The sequence below is a fragment of the Ctenopharyngodon idella genome, chromosome 17 (assembly GCF_019924925.1).
Source record: "Ctenopharyngodon idella isolate HZGC_01 chromosome 17, HZGC01, whole genome shotgun sequence".
Lineage (NCBI taxonomy): Eukaryota > Metazoa > Chordata > Actinopteri > Cypriniformes > Xenocyprididae > Ctenopharyngodon > Ctenopharyngodon idella.
In genome coordinates, this window is record NC_067236.1 from 12,636,664 (window position 1) to 12,652,018 (window position 15,355).

At 37.1% G+C, this 15,355-nt stretch overlaps 1 protein-coding gene across 5 annotated transcripts in view; it reads right to left on the reverse strand.

The window, feature by feature from the left end:
* babam2 (BRISC and BRCA1 A complex member 2) overlaps nt 1-15,355 on the reverse strand; it is a 112,035-nt gene that overhangs the window by 14,642 nt on the left and 82,038 nt on the right. For all 5 annotated transcript variants that reach the window (XM_051869318.1, XM_051869320.1, XM_051869319.1 and 2 more), the window contains one exon: nt 4,182-4,291. In XM_051869318.1, the coding sequence (XP_051725278.1) occupies nt 4,182-4,291 (110 nt within the window). The remainder of the gene's footprint in view (nt 1-4,181; nt 4,292-15,355) is intronic.

A 15,355-nucleotide genomic window follows, 5' to 3' on the forward strand; every position in this document is an offset into this window, starting at 1 on the left:
TCCAGAAAGGTACTAAAGACATTGTTAAAACAGTCGACGTCGTGACTGCAGTGACCTTAATAATAATGAGTTGGCATTCTGACGTAGAACCTGAAAGCGTTGGACGCAAACAACGTATGAGAATGACAACAGAAGAGGTGATATTGTTGAATAAAGTCATTATTTTTGTTTTGTTTTTGCGCACTATAAGAATTCTTGTCGCTTCATAAAATTAAGGTGGAACCACTGCAGTCACGTCGATGGTTTTAACAATGTCTTTAGTACCTTTCTGGACCTTGAAAGTGTTGATTATATTGCTGTCTATGGAGGAGTCATATACCTCTCGGATTTCATCAAAAAAATCTTAATTTGTGTTCCGAAGATGAACGAAGGTCTTACGGATGTGGAACGACATGAGGGTGAGTAATTAATGACAGAATTTTCATTTTTGGGTAAACTAACCCTTTAACAACTTATATTTCAAGCTATCATATGGTTCTAAAAGAATTGAAAAATAGATGCAATGCTTTTATTGTATGAAAAAGAGCAGCCTTTCCACAGAGAACAAAAGGTTTGGTATCTCTTTTCTAGCAACTTCCATAATACTTCCAGTACTAATACTTCCATTGTGCTGAAGTTTAGCCAACAGAACATGAACATGAACATCAGCACCAAATGGTAAAACGATAGAACAGAGCTGGCGGCACAGGACATGTGTGTACACACACACACACACACACACACACACACTCACAGAACTATCATCAGCACAACAGAAGCCTGATACAAATACAACTCAAATCAGGTACAAGACTGATAAACATCCACCCACACATGAAAAGTCTGTTTACAAGTTCGTGTGTTGTATGAGCATTTGTATTTACGCGAAAAGTTCACAGAGAGAAAAGTGGGCTTCAAAAACACTGTGCCGCTGTTCTAGCATTCATTATTTTTCAGGTATGTCCTCAGGAGCCCAGTTTCCTCATTCCCAGCATTGCTTTGTCCCCCTGGCTGTACCTTTGTTAAAAAAAAAAAAAAAACACCCACAGACACACACATATACGCCCACCCGCCTGTCCCTTCTCCTAAGTCGCCCTAGTCTGAGCTGTTAACGTGCATGCGTGGAGGCAAGGTCAACCCTATGTGGTCCTGGATTATCCAAACCCCCGTAATATAACGGGGTGGAGAGAGCGTGGCCGTGACAGATAGAAGCTGACATGGCTGGAGAGCAAACGAACGGGCTTGTTTGTGCTGATTTGAGTGGATGGAGGACAGCACAGAATGAAAGACAAAAAAAATCATCAGGCACCCAGAGGCTGGCATTAGCAGACCTTGCCCATTGAGATCTATCTGTTGTGAAGTCACGTTGAAGTCTCCTCCATTCCTTCTGAGGAGTGACCTTGTGTTCCACTTACTGCAGAGGGCAGAGGGAAATGTCAGGCTAACTAGGGCCATTTTTGCAAATTTCATGGTTGACAAGATTACAAGTTTATACTACATATTTAGCTTCAATTATCAATCAGAATTTATTGATGAAGCCCCAGTATATACAGACCCAGCTTAAAAGCTGTGTCATTTTTCCATAGAAAAATGGATTGCTAGTGAGAATGAATAAACCTTTTAATACAGACCTACTATGAGCTATGAGGATGAAACTGAGAAAATAAATGTGAAAACACTCTCAAAACCAAGGCCGTTCAAAAAGTTGGGACTCACTATATTGCTCTATGCATACAGGGGCAAAGAACAGAAGACGCAGTTCTCGTTCTTCTATTGTAAGCATTCCAAAAAAGTTGTAGATTATCTACAAATTGCTAAAAAGCTGAAGCAAGGTCCCATGAAAAGAATAAACCAGGAGTGGACGAGTACCACTGTTTATGAACATCTTCCACTGCTCTTTTATTGTGCAAAACATAAAATTAATTCTAAGTATTGTAGAAAACTGAACAGGTGGGAAGAATTATGTTTTGTACACTAAATCATAGACTGAAAACAGAGTCAGTAGTGTCATGCTTTGCAAGACACATCAATAACCGAGCACAAACCCTTTAATAACGGCTCTTTTTGTCCTTGCGTAAACAGAACATCTTTTTTCTGACCAATTCTCAATTCCTCCAGGATTTCAGGAAGTAAATAGCAGAAGAGGAAGTGCTGTCTTTAGTTCATTTACTCAAGTTGGCGGTTGGATAAGGTGTGTCATGAGTCAAGAGCTTGAATCTCTTAAATAACAGCGTTCAGGCCCGGAAAATATTTCGCACACTGTCTGTGTATTAATAACTTTTCAAGAAACATCAGATGTTTTGAATATGATTTTAATAACGCTTGTACATCAAAATCAAGTATATGTACTTTTTAGATAATGTCTGTTAGATGTGAGGTATTCTATATGCTTGCGTACTTGTAAAAGAAATTTTATACTGTAGTAATCTGATATAATTTAAAGTCAGCATGAAATCAAAATTGAATTTTCTTATTTGTTTATGGAATATTGCAGCGTTTATTATAAATAATTTTTCCGTGCACAACTTCCTCGTTATCTTAAATTAAAAAGATTAACTTTCACACCCTCTTGACTGCCGCACTACGTGTGATGACCGGGACAATAATCCATCCTCTTAGCAGATTTACCTCCGGTTTCACAGCCAAGGATTAAGCTAGTTCTAGACTAAAATGCATGTTTGAACTGTTTTAACTGAAAGCAACTTGACATATCTTAAAATATGTCAAAGCCATTTTTTTCTCTCAAGATGCCCACCAGTAATGTTTTTTTTTTTTTTCTAGTGAATGTTTATAAAAGCTACTTAAATGCCCTAATTGAACTAAGGCCTCATCCTGGATTAGGCTAAGCCCTGTCTGTGAAACTGGGCCACAGACATTTAAAATTTAGTCTTTCTTTTCTGTGATAATGAGCCCTACTTTTTAAGGAAATAAAATGCTAGAAAAAGACTGTACATTTCGTTTCCATACTGGCGTGATGAATCCGATTTTCAACTAGATGGAACTGGATTAAATATTTTGACTGTTGCGATCCCAATCTGACTCATGACCTGTAACACTGCCTGAATCATAATCATGCACTGTTCGTTGTTGGCCAGAGAAGAACTGGCCCCCCGACTGAGTCTGGTTTCTCCCACGGTTTTTTTCTCCATTTTGTCACCTGTTGGAGTTTGGGTTCCTTGCCGCTGTCGCCTTTTGGCTTGCTTAGTTGGGGACACTTGATATTCAACAATGTTTTTGATCTGCCTACATTGACACTATTGTATGTGAACTGAACTGGATGACGACATCACTGTTTTCTCTAGAGCTGATGTATAGATGAATTAACTAAATTAATAACTATTGATTTTTACAAAGGAATGAATCAATACTGAATTTACTTAAGCTGGACAATGACACCATTTTCTTATAGAGCTGCTATGCAGCCAAAATTATTTGCCAGTTATCACTGTAAAGCTGCTTTGACACAAATCTGCATTGTAAAAAGCGCTATATAAATAAAGGTGACTTGACCACCCAAAATGCTTTAATGTTCAAAAAACACACTGTACATTGTAGCTCCTCTATTGCAGGTGTCTCTAAAACATGCTGATTTCTACAAAGCCCCTCCTTCTGAAAAGCTCAGAGTGCTCTGATTGGCCAGCTGAACCAGTGCGTTGTGATTGGCCAAACAGCTCCAGCGCGTCGGAAACGTCCCTTACCATAATTGCGAGCTTCAGCTCTCAAGGCTTTAAGCAATTGTAAACACATGTCGTACAATAATGTCGCCGGTTTTACCATATCGGTTTGAGCCTAAGTCGGATTCTGAGAATGTGGATGATCAAGTTGACCGATCGGAACCAACTTTGGAACCATGACTTGAGCAGAACATTTCAAGTAGTCTTTGTATGTAGCAGGCGTTGTACTCGTTTTTTACATAGACGTTTGAGGAAGTAATATCTAGATTTCGGATCGAGGCATTTAGGCAGGTCTGGATCAGTGTTCTCTGTTAGATAGAGTAAATCCCTTTTTGGAAGACTATGAGCTTTGTGACATTGCAGATCGTATACATGCACAAACAGATCCATTACACACTAAAGGAAAAGGAAAACATTACAAAGCATCATATGACTCCTTTGTCCTGCCTTTATTTCCCAGGGTTCTTTAATATCACAATTCAGTATGACCTAGGAGAAATAATTTTGGAATAGGATGAAGACACTCACTGCTCAATGCTGGGAGACAGGTAGAGTTTTGGAAAGACCTGTGTGGCTTCAGCATCTTCAAAGCTTACAGATAGAAGCGCCACATCCTCTCCTGGATCCAGTGCTGTGTCCTGAGAGAGGAATAAAGGAAAATAAATATTTATAAATTGTTATATTATAGACTGTATAGACAATCAAATATGCGGTTGGCAAAATATTACAAAACAAGGCCATGAATGCTAATGCTAAACCTATTAATCGGTTCATATTTTGCCTTTTGAGATTATCAGTATTGGGCAACAACTGTGTCTGCTTGGCTGATAAACAGACGTCCAAACATCAGAATGCACCTTTTTTGTTTTAAATAATGTGTAAAATGAATTTGTGTCATAAAATAAGAAGTGCATTGACTACCCTGATCAGTATTTAACTGGTGGGTGGCAAATATTTGGTTGTATACAACAGATCTGACCCAAAATCATTCACAGAGGGTATTGTACATGTATCAAAGCTTAGAACAGATAAAAGTCCTCAAAATTGCTATGACACGTTTTGATGTCCTTAGAAGGAAAGCAGAAAATAAATATGTTGTAATGTTGGGTACTATCTTACAATGCTTGAGGATAAAGACTCTGATGCAAATTGGGAAATGTTGAAGGCCTTTAGCTGGCAGACAGACCAGCACGGCTGGTGCTGAGCAACTTCTCATCTAAAGGTGGTGTGGGATTTTGGCAGGAAAAGACTACAACCAGAATTCACGCTGAATTAGCTTTAGCTTCAGCTACGGCCACATCTGCCAATCTCGAGCTTATCACATCAGAAGTTTCCGCAGGGACTCTAGATGATACTTTCTGTTCCTGTACAGTTTTCCTAGAGCTAGGCCCTGATGCACGTCATTAGCACCATGGCGGTAACGAAGGGCTTTAATCAAATGTCTTTCAGTTGGTTTGAACTCATCCATTTGTGATAATTGCTGCCTGCCGTGTAAACTCTGCTCCCATTAGAGTGAGCCGCGTGTGTTGGATATGTGACGTTACCAGTTAGAGGGGACGTGTGCGGGATAAGCTAACGCATAACTCACTGAGGCACATTGAGGTCTGGGGAGAAACAGCGAGCTCAGCCTTGATATATGTGAATGGGACACATATTCAGCAGCAGCCTGACAGTCTACTTGATGTTATATCAAAACGGTTCTCTCATCTCTAATACAATTGTACTGCTCTGGCTAGTCCAATTATGAGTGCCAGCAGATTTATCTGCTACATTAGAAATACACAGAATACATTAAAATCCCCAAAACAACAAATGTTTCAATTTATTCTGATCATAGTTAATTCTAACACACACTACAAGTTTTTTGTTTGCTCTTGTGATGCTGGTGTGATGTTGGTGCCCCTTGCAGCAATGTTGGAATGCAACGTTGGCATTTTGAACACAACTGACGATGCATGAAATCAAGTTTGTGTAGCTAGAATTGTTTCTGTTTATGTACTTGCATAGAATACTGTATGTTTCTGACCTAATATGTTTACGTTACCCTGAAAAAAAAAGATATAATGTTAATTTTCTGCCAGGACATTATCCGTTACATTTACAGACATTTCCCTAAAACCCATAACCCTAAAACACAACACAATGCAGTGCATGATTCAAAATACAGGTAAAACACCTGTGAAAAATCATCATGGAATGTTGTATAAACACATATTAACCTTAATATTAACACAGTATATTGAACCCTATTTTTGAGGACTTTTTTTTTTTAAGGACAGTGTAGGTTATCTTGTTGAGAGCTGCTCTGCACTGCACAAACGCGTGTGTACCGTGTGTTGCTTTCATGAACAGAGATATGAGCTCTGTGTCATCTGAAGATTTTAGATCTGGTCACTGTTCTCATCAGTTTTGTGTTCTACACGTGACACAAATGCTCCACTCTCCACCCAGAAATAAAAGCTGCTTTCGGTTAAAAGGAATAGTTCACCCAAAAATTTAAATTATCTCAGTTTTTGAAGCTCCAAAAAACACATCCATCCATCATAAAATTAATCCATACGACACCAGGGGGTTAATAAATGCCTAAATAAATGATAAATGAATGAAATAAATGAAAAATATCCGTATTTAAAACTTTATAAACTACAATCATTGGCTTCTGGCAACGCGTGATGCACGTTAACGAGAGAGTCAAGTTATGGTGGAAGAGTGACCTCTGGTCTGATGTATAACGTAGCTCCTCTTCTCTTATATCAAAATACTCCGACATTCTTTTTCAAAACTTCTCATTTTAGACTTGTAATTTTGTTTTGCTCTATCCTCTGCCCTTCTGCATTCATCAATTCTTACCTGAGCTTACATTACACCTACGTCATACATCCTACATAAGGTATGAATTAAATGGTCTCTTCTTCACACCAATTGATGTTTTCCATCACCATTTGACTTTTTTTCCCCTTAAACACTGAAACAGTTTATTTTGTGATGTTTTTCTGTGACTGTCCAAAGCACATGAATATGAGGCATGAGACTGGGTCTTTGTTGCTAAGCATCTAGCTGTAACATTCCAACACCACATTGTTTAATGCGAGGTTAACCACTTCTAAATTAAATGTTTCTCTAATGCTGGGTACACACTAAAAGATTTTTAAAATCTTATAAGGTTTTAAATATGTGAGAGAACACAAACATGAAGACAAAAAAATCCTAGATTTAACCATGATTTTTGCTCCTATAGTGTGTGGTGTGGTGTGGTGTGATGTGACAAAGACAGCACACCACACACGAACAGATTTTCAACCAGAATCCTGACTATGAACACGAGAAATCTCGCAAAATCTGTCGATACTTCAGAATAAACATGGCGGATAATAGGCAGGAAGAAACTGCGATGATAGTGTTTGGAATGATTTTGACAGAAAATTCACGGGAAAGAAAGAAAAGGGTTTGGGTGAAGTCGCGGAGACAGCAGGAACATGGTCTTTACCTTGTGCTGTGCCATAACTGCATTTGTTATGCTTACATCTTCTGTCAGCTCGCTTTCTGACTGAATATTGTTTCGTTTCACGTGATAATCTCCAGAGCGTGTGCGCGTTTGTCCTCGGTGTTCCCCCCACACATCAGGATTTCAACATGTTGAATATTTACGATACGCAATCGGGGTGGCTCCGACGTTCCTCTGAGCAGATTCAGTCACTCTTAACACACCTCACACCACAGGAAAATCTGATAAGATAATCTGTAGAACCATCAAGATAATTGGGACATTACCTAGGATTGTCAAAGGGAAAAATCAGCCCGATTATCTTGTGGTGTGTACCCAGCATAACTGAGGTTAAAAGCGGGGTTTAGAACGATGATAACCTGGGGTTAAGTGCATTGTGAAAAGTCCTATTGCACTGTGTTGAAGTAAATGTCTTAAACTTAACAGAAAAGGTACTGGTGATTTTTTTTTTTTTTTAGAGTGTATAATCTTACACTAAAGAGTATACTCATATATGTTTCATATTGTGTTTTGTAAGTTCATTTTGTAAGCTCATGATTGCAGCTTCCAGGAATGATACTGGAAACATCCAAACAGATGAGCTTCATAGCATTTAAAATCATGTTTGTGACTCAAATTCAGCAAGAAAGTTTTAGTTCATTAGTTCAAGACAATTTGAAAAATGTTCTAAATGTTTTACAAGCAGGACAGACCTTCTGGGGATAGAAAATTTAATTTTCAATAATGAAAAGAAGGGTTCATAATTCAGTCAGCGGAATGGGGCTGCTGTTGAAAAGCATCTATTTGATGAAGCTCTGAGGGCAAACGTGTGAATCTGTATGAACACAAGAGGAACAAAATGTCAAGCGCAAAGCTGATGGCTATACCCTTGTCGTCTGTCTTTTCTTGCTGTTCATCAGCCGCTATCATACGACATGGACCTGAGCTGGGTGGGGGGTTATGTCTACATCCCAAGGTGTTGCTTGATTTAATCAGCTTGCATCAGTACAGCATTATGGTATGACCCATGTTCCCAGAGACATAATTTATTCTTGCTTATGGGCATTGGTGGGATTGTTGCTGCCACAAGAAGAAGGAGATGGAGCAGAAATATTCTTGCGTTTTTGCACAAGACCAAACATTGAATATCATTTTGAAGATATTCTACAATGACAAGAATGGAAGAAACATTTCTAATTAGTTTAATAAATTAATTAGTAATGAAAAGCTGTGTATTACATTCACTTTCAATGAATAATAATAATAAAAAAAAACTTTGACAAGTAAGTTATGTATTGGCTATTTTACAACTTTGAATGTGGTTCAAACTAACTTTAAAAGGCGTAATTATCCAAATTTGAGGATTCAACAACAACAAACGCAAAGGTCAATAAAATGTTGCAAACTCTAGTATATTTTATCACAAGAAGAAGCAGTTCCAAAATATAAACAGGCAAAAAGTTCTCTGCTCTTTGTTTGACATCGCCAGTACAAATGAAAGTAGTAATGCTGTGATGAAAAGTCAATAACCTTGCGCACGGAAGCAGTCTATTGTCTTTAGCATCAAGTTACTTTTTTTGCTTATGAAACCCATTTGAGAGCACAATATATGCACTTTCTTCTAACTTACTTTGGCAAGAAAGCATCTGCCAAAGCAAATTCATGTAAGTGTATAATCAATGCTGCTTTTGCTCCACACAAAGGATGAGACAGCAGAAAAAGGACTGGGGTGCAGGGTGTCGACTAGAGGTTCCTCCAAAAAAGTCAAAGCAAAGACACTGTCTTTTAAAGAAGTTCCCCTGCAAAAAGTCTAAATTTGATTTTTTTTTTTTTTTTAAAGATTTGTGCTAATAATAGAATGCTTGACAAAAACAAAACTTAACATCTAATAATGTTCATTAAGATTGTGAAATACATCTAAAGATCTTGAGCATTCACAAACGTGTCATTGCTATAAAAACCTTGAGTCATCTATTTCATAATCAATATAACATTTTAATATAATATTTTCAATATCTTTTCATAATATTTTCATAAGCTATTTTAAAATCCTTTGAAATAAGTTTTAAAATCCTTATTTTAACATTTAAAAAATTAAAAATACTATATTAAAGTTTTACACACATTGTGACAATTATTATGACTTGGGTAACTGTAGTTTGCATAATCGTCTGAATAAAGATGCCATAAATGCTCTATTTCCACAATAAATCTTCAGTAGGTTACAAGAACACTTATTAAACTACGTATGAAGAGCATCTGAACTGGGTATGTATGTGCTTCGGGCAAAATGCTGCTTAAATAAGAAAAAAAGCATCATTAAAACAAGCTCTAAAAGGTTCTCGGTAAAGAACTATTGAAGAGGACAGTGATGACTAATGAGTGTTTCAGTGACCCTTAGTCTAGGACAGTGAGAGAGGAAGTATTGTACATTCCCTACCTCCTCTTTAAACCAGTGAGTCAATGTCAAGGAGTCGGGGGTAGGGCACAGGGCTCAAGAGTGCCCCGGGTAAGACCCTCACGTGGGCGCCCACTCTGCTTTCTTTTATGACCTCCCCGCGGGTGCTTGCCATACTGCGTGCTGTGACATCGTAGAGATGTGACAGCTGTCTCCAAGCTGAGAGCTGTCTAATATCAAAACTTGAGGTGAAGTTGATTTGTTTGGCCCCACTATAGGAAGAGATGGGACTGAATTGCTCTGTGTTTCCAGTGCCATCTCATATGGAAAGCACAGAGACATTAGTGATCAGCTACAACCATGACCTTGAAGAGCAGGTGCTTTCCCATAAAACCACAACATTCAACATTATCTTAGAGTACCAATTCATAACTATAATTTAGTCCAAATAGTGAATTTAAAACAGAGGGCGGCCCGGCGGCTCAGTGGGTAGCACTGTCAAGAAGCTCCACGGTTTGAGTCCCCGCTGAGCCAGGAGTCTCTTCTGTGTGGAGTTTGCATGTTCTCCCTGTGTCAGCGTGGATTTGCTCTGATTTTCCCCACACATTCGAAAGATATGCAGGTTAGGTGGATTGGATATGTCAAATTGGCCGTAGGAGTGTGTGTGAGTGTGTCAGGGTTGCGTCAGGAAGGGTATCCGGCGTAAAACCCATGCCAAATGTGTGTGCGGATAATTCCGATGAAGCGGACCCTGCAAATGAGTGGAACTAACGATAGGAAAATATAGTAATTTCAAGACATTTATTTGTAAAGTGCTTTGCAAAATGCATTATTTCAGATTGGATCACTATATCATAATATGTATAAATGCGTACCCAAAAACAAATAACACCCGGATGCAGAACCAGGCAGGTTACCAAAGCAGCAAAGACATAAAGACAGCAAGATAAGACTTTATGATCCAAAGGAATTTCAGAGAGAGTTTTCACTTTAGTTTATTCACTTTGACATACTTTTAATCCTATATATTACATTCTATAACCACTTGTGTAAAGTATAAACATGTATCCAATTTTCCAATCTCATTATGTTCCTTTTATATTGTTTCATGTATGTATTAATTCAAACTCTTTTGAAGGAATGATTTAGAATTACATACTGTAGTTAACCCAGAACACATTTATAGCGTGTTTGGTATTAATGTCTTGCAATTTTAATATCCTGTATGTTCATTTACATTACATTTTGCCATCTCTGGTATGTATTAGTATTATAAGAATTTTGTTCCCAAAAGTAACACCCAATCCAATTTCACATGCAAAACACCTTGAAGACAGAGGATTGTAAACTTTCCCTACAAAAGTACGTCTCCTTATTGGCTCGCTCACCTCCTGAGGGTGTAACATCTTCAAGTTTTAAAAGATCACTGCTTACAAGATCAGGCCCCTTTCCCCACCTTTTTCAAGAGAAAAAGAAGCTAGGAGTCTTTAAAGTTTGTGGCAGGCTGTGGCCTTGTCTTTCCAATTATCAAAGACCTTGTGCATCAGCCTGGTTCTTTCTCTCATCAATAAAACTTCTGTGAAGATCTACTGAAGCCTCAACAAATTGCATTAGGAATTGCATTTGTCTCCTCATTCTTTTTTTTTGCTCATAACTTGAGTCCCTAATTATGCCAATCACAGCTATATGCTCTTATAAAGTGATGGATAAGTATTATGGCCAAAAGAGTATTATCCTACTATAATCTATAGATTTTCTCACTAAGCTCCGCTGGATGAGTGTTGTTGGGACATGTAAGACTAATTCCATCAGGAAACCCCCAAATCAGCTACTTGATCCAATACTTTATTGATCATGATTATTTAAACATATTTCCCTTTTGGGCTAATTTGATGCATTATATTTTAATGAATGTTTATGCAGATAACATTCACTGATGAGTTGTGACCAGGAACATGTAAACAGGGTCGAATTAAATTTTAATGTTGACTAAATTAACAGTCATGAATGCCCACTAAAGAGATGCTTGAATGGGACGCCTTGTTTTTAAGGCAGGAATATTTTACCTGAAGCAACAATTTGACAGAAGACCATCAGTGTAGCAGAGGCAGCTGTCGTAACATATAAACCTGACAAACATTTCTTCAAAGCTACTGAACATGTGACAAGCAATCCTACAAGATACTGTGTTCAAAATTGCACAGCATATCACAGGAAATGCACAGGTGTCCTTAGAGTGTTTCTTTAGTCACTTTATTGGTTTATATTTGTGACAAAAATGATAATGTACCATATTTTCTGGAAAATAAGTTGCACCTGATTATAAGTCGCACTGGGTCAAAACTGCATTGTTGAGAGAAAACTACCAGCTTGTTGGAAATGCGCTACACAAATAAGCTTGGGCTCTCATTCAGCACAAATCCAAATGTGTGGGCTTGATGTTAATTGCATTATATATATATCACGTTTTGGAATATAAGCAACAGCAAAATAAAATAAATAAAAATCTGCAATTTATATTCTGTAAAACATGGTAATGAAAACTGAAAAGAGCCAATCAATGAATAAATGAACGCATTCTAACAGGTTGCATGCTCCATAAATAGGCGTTTTTTGTTTTGGTGGCGGAGGATTGTGGAACATATTAACAATCTGGGCACACCCTCCAAGGTGGAGAACACAGCTGGGCCATAGCGTCTGTATCTAAGGGGTGTGTGTGTGCTTGAGCCAAATACCATTTAATATGGGTGTGGTGGCTGAGGCAACTGAATGACCAGAAAGCTGCTATGCATCTGATTAATTGATGCAATGAAGATGATACCATTTTATTCATAGAGATGACTAAATAGTCGTGTAGCCAATCCCAAGCTTCATGATGAACAACTACAATGAAACATTTCTAACCACATAAGTTTTAAGGTCAGGGAATACTTTGTTTTCCACATTCTGCTCCATCTCATGCTGAGCATGCAACTCTTTCAAAGTATACTCCAATCATTGCAAGTGTGGATGAACGCATTCTACCTAGTAGAGCCTTCTATATGAGTGTTCAATCACTTGCAAATGTGCTGCACATGGACAGGTGTGCACAGACATCAGTGCACTGTGATGACGAATATTAAGTCACCTGCTCTGTCTGCAAAAAAGTTTACTTTGAGCTGAGGCAATTTTTTTTTTTTTTTCATTTTAACGCGTTCTTCAGGGTGGTTGCTTAGTGGTCCAAGTAAAAACAATTTTTGTTGTTTTCCAGGTGAAAAATGTAAGCTTGATCATTAGACCAGCAGCACAATGCTATTTTAACAAGCTGCATGATTTGTGGCAAGTGTTTATATATAAAACTCAAAACCCTAAGTGTACGTTTACACAACAACGATGTAAAAGATTTTCTTTTCGTTGTCAAAAGGATCTGTTCACACGGATCCCTAAAAAACAACTAAAAACTGTATTCTGCCAGGCCAGTAGTTGACGATGTCACTTTGTAAAGAAACACTACGCGCCTGCGCAAATACAAATTCTTCTACAGTGCATATAGACCGAACACGTATACACATGTGTATGACATCCTGTTTACACAAATTCACATTTTTGTAATTTACACAGAGAGGACAACTGTATTGTTTTCAAAAACTTACATTTTGTAACCAGTTTTCAAAAGTTTGCATTTTTTTTTTGCCCCTAAAACACCATTGTCGTGTACAGCCAAAATGCATAGAGTTTTTAGTTAAAAACAGTGTCATGTAAACGGCAAACTAAGAATATATAATTTTAGTGATTTTCATACATTTTTCATGTACATCAAATGATATCCAGACAACTTTCAGATGAACCTAAAACTGCTTCATGAAATCATGAAATCATACACTGCCCGGCCAAAAAAAAGAAAAGAAAAGTTGTTTGGATTTTAATAGGCAAATGCTTAAGAATCTATGAATGGATCATTATTGGTCAAGATCTTGTATTGACAATGCAAGAGGTGCGCACTCTGTAAAGTCTCCTCCAGCACATCCCAAAAACTTACACTGAGGTTAAGGTCAGTGCCAATTCATGTGTGAAAATGATTCTTCATGCTCCCTTACAACAATTATTTCACAATTTGAGCCTGATGAATCTTGACATTGTCATCCTGGAATATGGCCATGATGTGTCTTCCTATATGGTTGTTTAAGAAATGAGAAGCTACACACTCCATCTTTTAGGGTTAAAAGAACTGTTGCCAAACATATAACATGCTGTAATAATGATCCAAACAGCGACTTTTTTTTTTGGCCGGGCAGTGTATGTATATAGTCAGTGCGTTTAGAAATGAACTGTTCATGTTAGTAAGTTTAGAAATTAAACACACTGACTTGTGATTTATGGATGATATAAATATTTTTAGTGATATTAAAGATGTTAATTGGTGTATGACCAAAAAAACTTATAACTGAAATTGATATTTCCTTGATTAAAACAAAAACAGCAACAATTAGAGAGTCATTTTCCATGTACATCAAAGGATAACCAGACAACTTTCATATGACCCTTATACTGCTAGATGAAAATATACATACATATGTGTGTATGAAAATCACTTTGCATATGTGTGTATGAAAATCACAAGCCACAAATCACACAGCTTATTAAAGCAGCTGCTACTGGTCTAACATGAACAGATGCTGACTGGTCAATACAAACAGAGATAAAATACATGATGTAGTAACAGCCATGACATAACACACCTTAAGCGCAGCATGTTGGTTACTTCTAGCAGAAGTGTGGCACTTAACAAATTTACTAAAAAGAAAAAAAGTGCATCTTTATTTTATTATACATTAACTATTTAAAAGCAACAAAGGCACTGAAGGCCACATCATAAAAAGGATATAGTTCAACTGCTGGTTCAAGTAGTTCAAGTTGTCCCTAGTAACGCTCTTTGAACATATTCACAATGTAGCCCTTGTACCTTATCACTGAAATATGAAAAGCATAGCTAACAGACTAACACGGAATGACAGTTAATGTTTCATTGCTTCTGGAATACTTGCAACTGCATAATCTAAAGCAGGGGTATTCAATTAAAGTTCGTTCTCTATATTTCCCTCCCAGCGGAGGTTCGGACAATACTTTTTTGGTACAGTTATACATTTCCATCAGGGCAGCCACAGTACTTTGTAAAAGAAAAAAATCCTAAACACTCAAAATAGTCATCAAAGATGAGAATCTTGGGCCCCGAGAACCAAAGCAGTGATGTCTAACAATTTTTTTTTTTTTTACCAATATTTACCAAAAAAAAAATACTGATTTCTCCTAACTAGATATGAATATAATTTTTATTATTATTATTATTATTATTATTTTTACATTTATACACCTATGTGTATGGCACATAGAAGGCATTAGGACTGAGAAAACATACTGGGGGTGCAAAGTTTACCTCTTAATAAAAGTATGGATCATTTGGATATTTTAAGTAATGAACTACTAAAAATAAACAACATACATGCTCTAATAATCAAAACTTTCATCATGAGAACAAAATAAAGTTAACTAGTACTAATACTAATTTTTTTGTTTTCCTTTGCCATATCCAAATAATTTTCCAAATTATAACATTGTTTATTATGAAATGCTCTTAATATGCTGATTAATAATGCTAAATGTATGGATAAAAAAACAAAATGTATAAAGGTGCCACATGTTAACCTGTCACAAACATGTATTTGCTGCATTCTCGATTTCTGCAGCGTTTTAGAAAAAATATCTATTTTGCTGCTCACAGTGTTTCTGCTACTGTTGTTAAAATAACCAGACCTTTAAGTCTTTTGAGAATAAAGCAAAGAA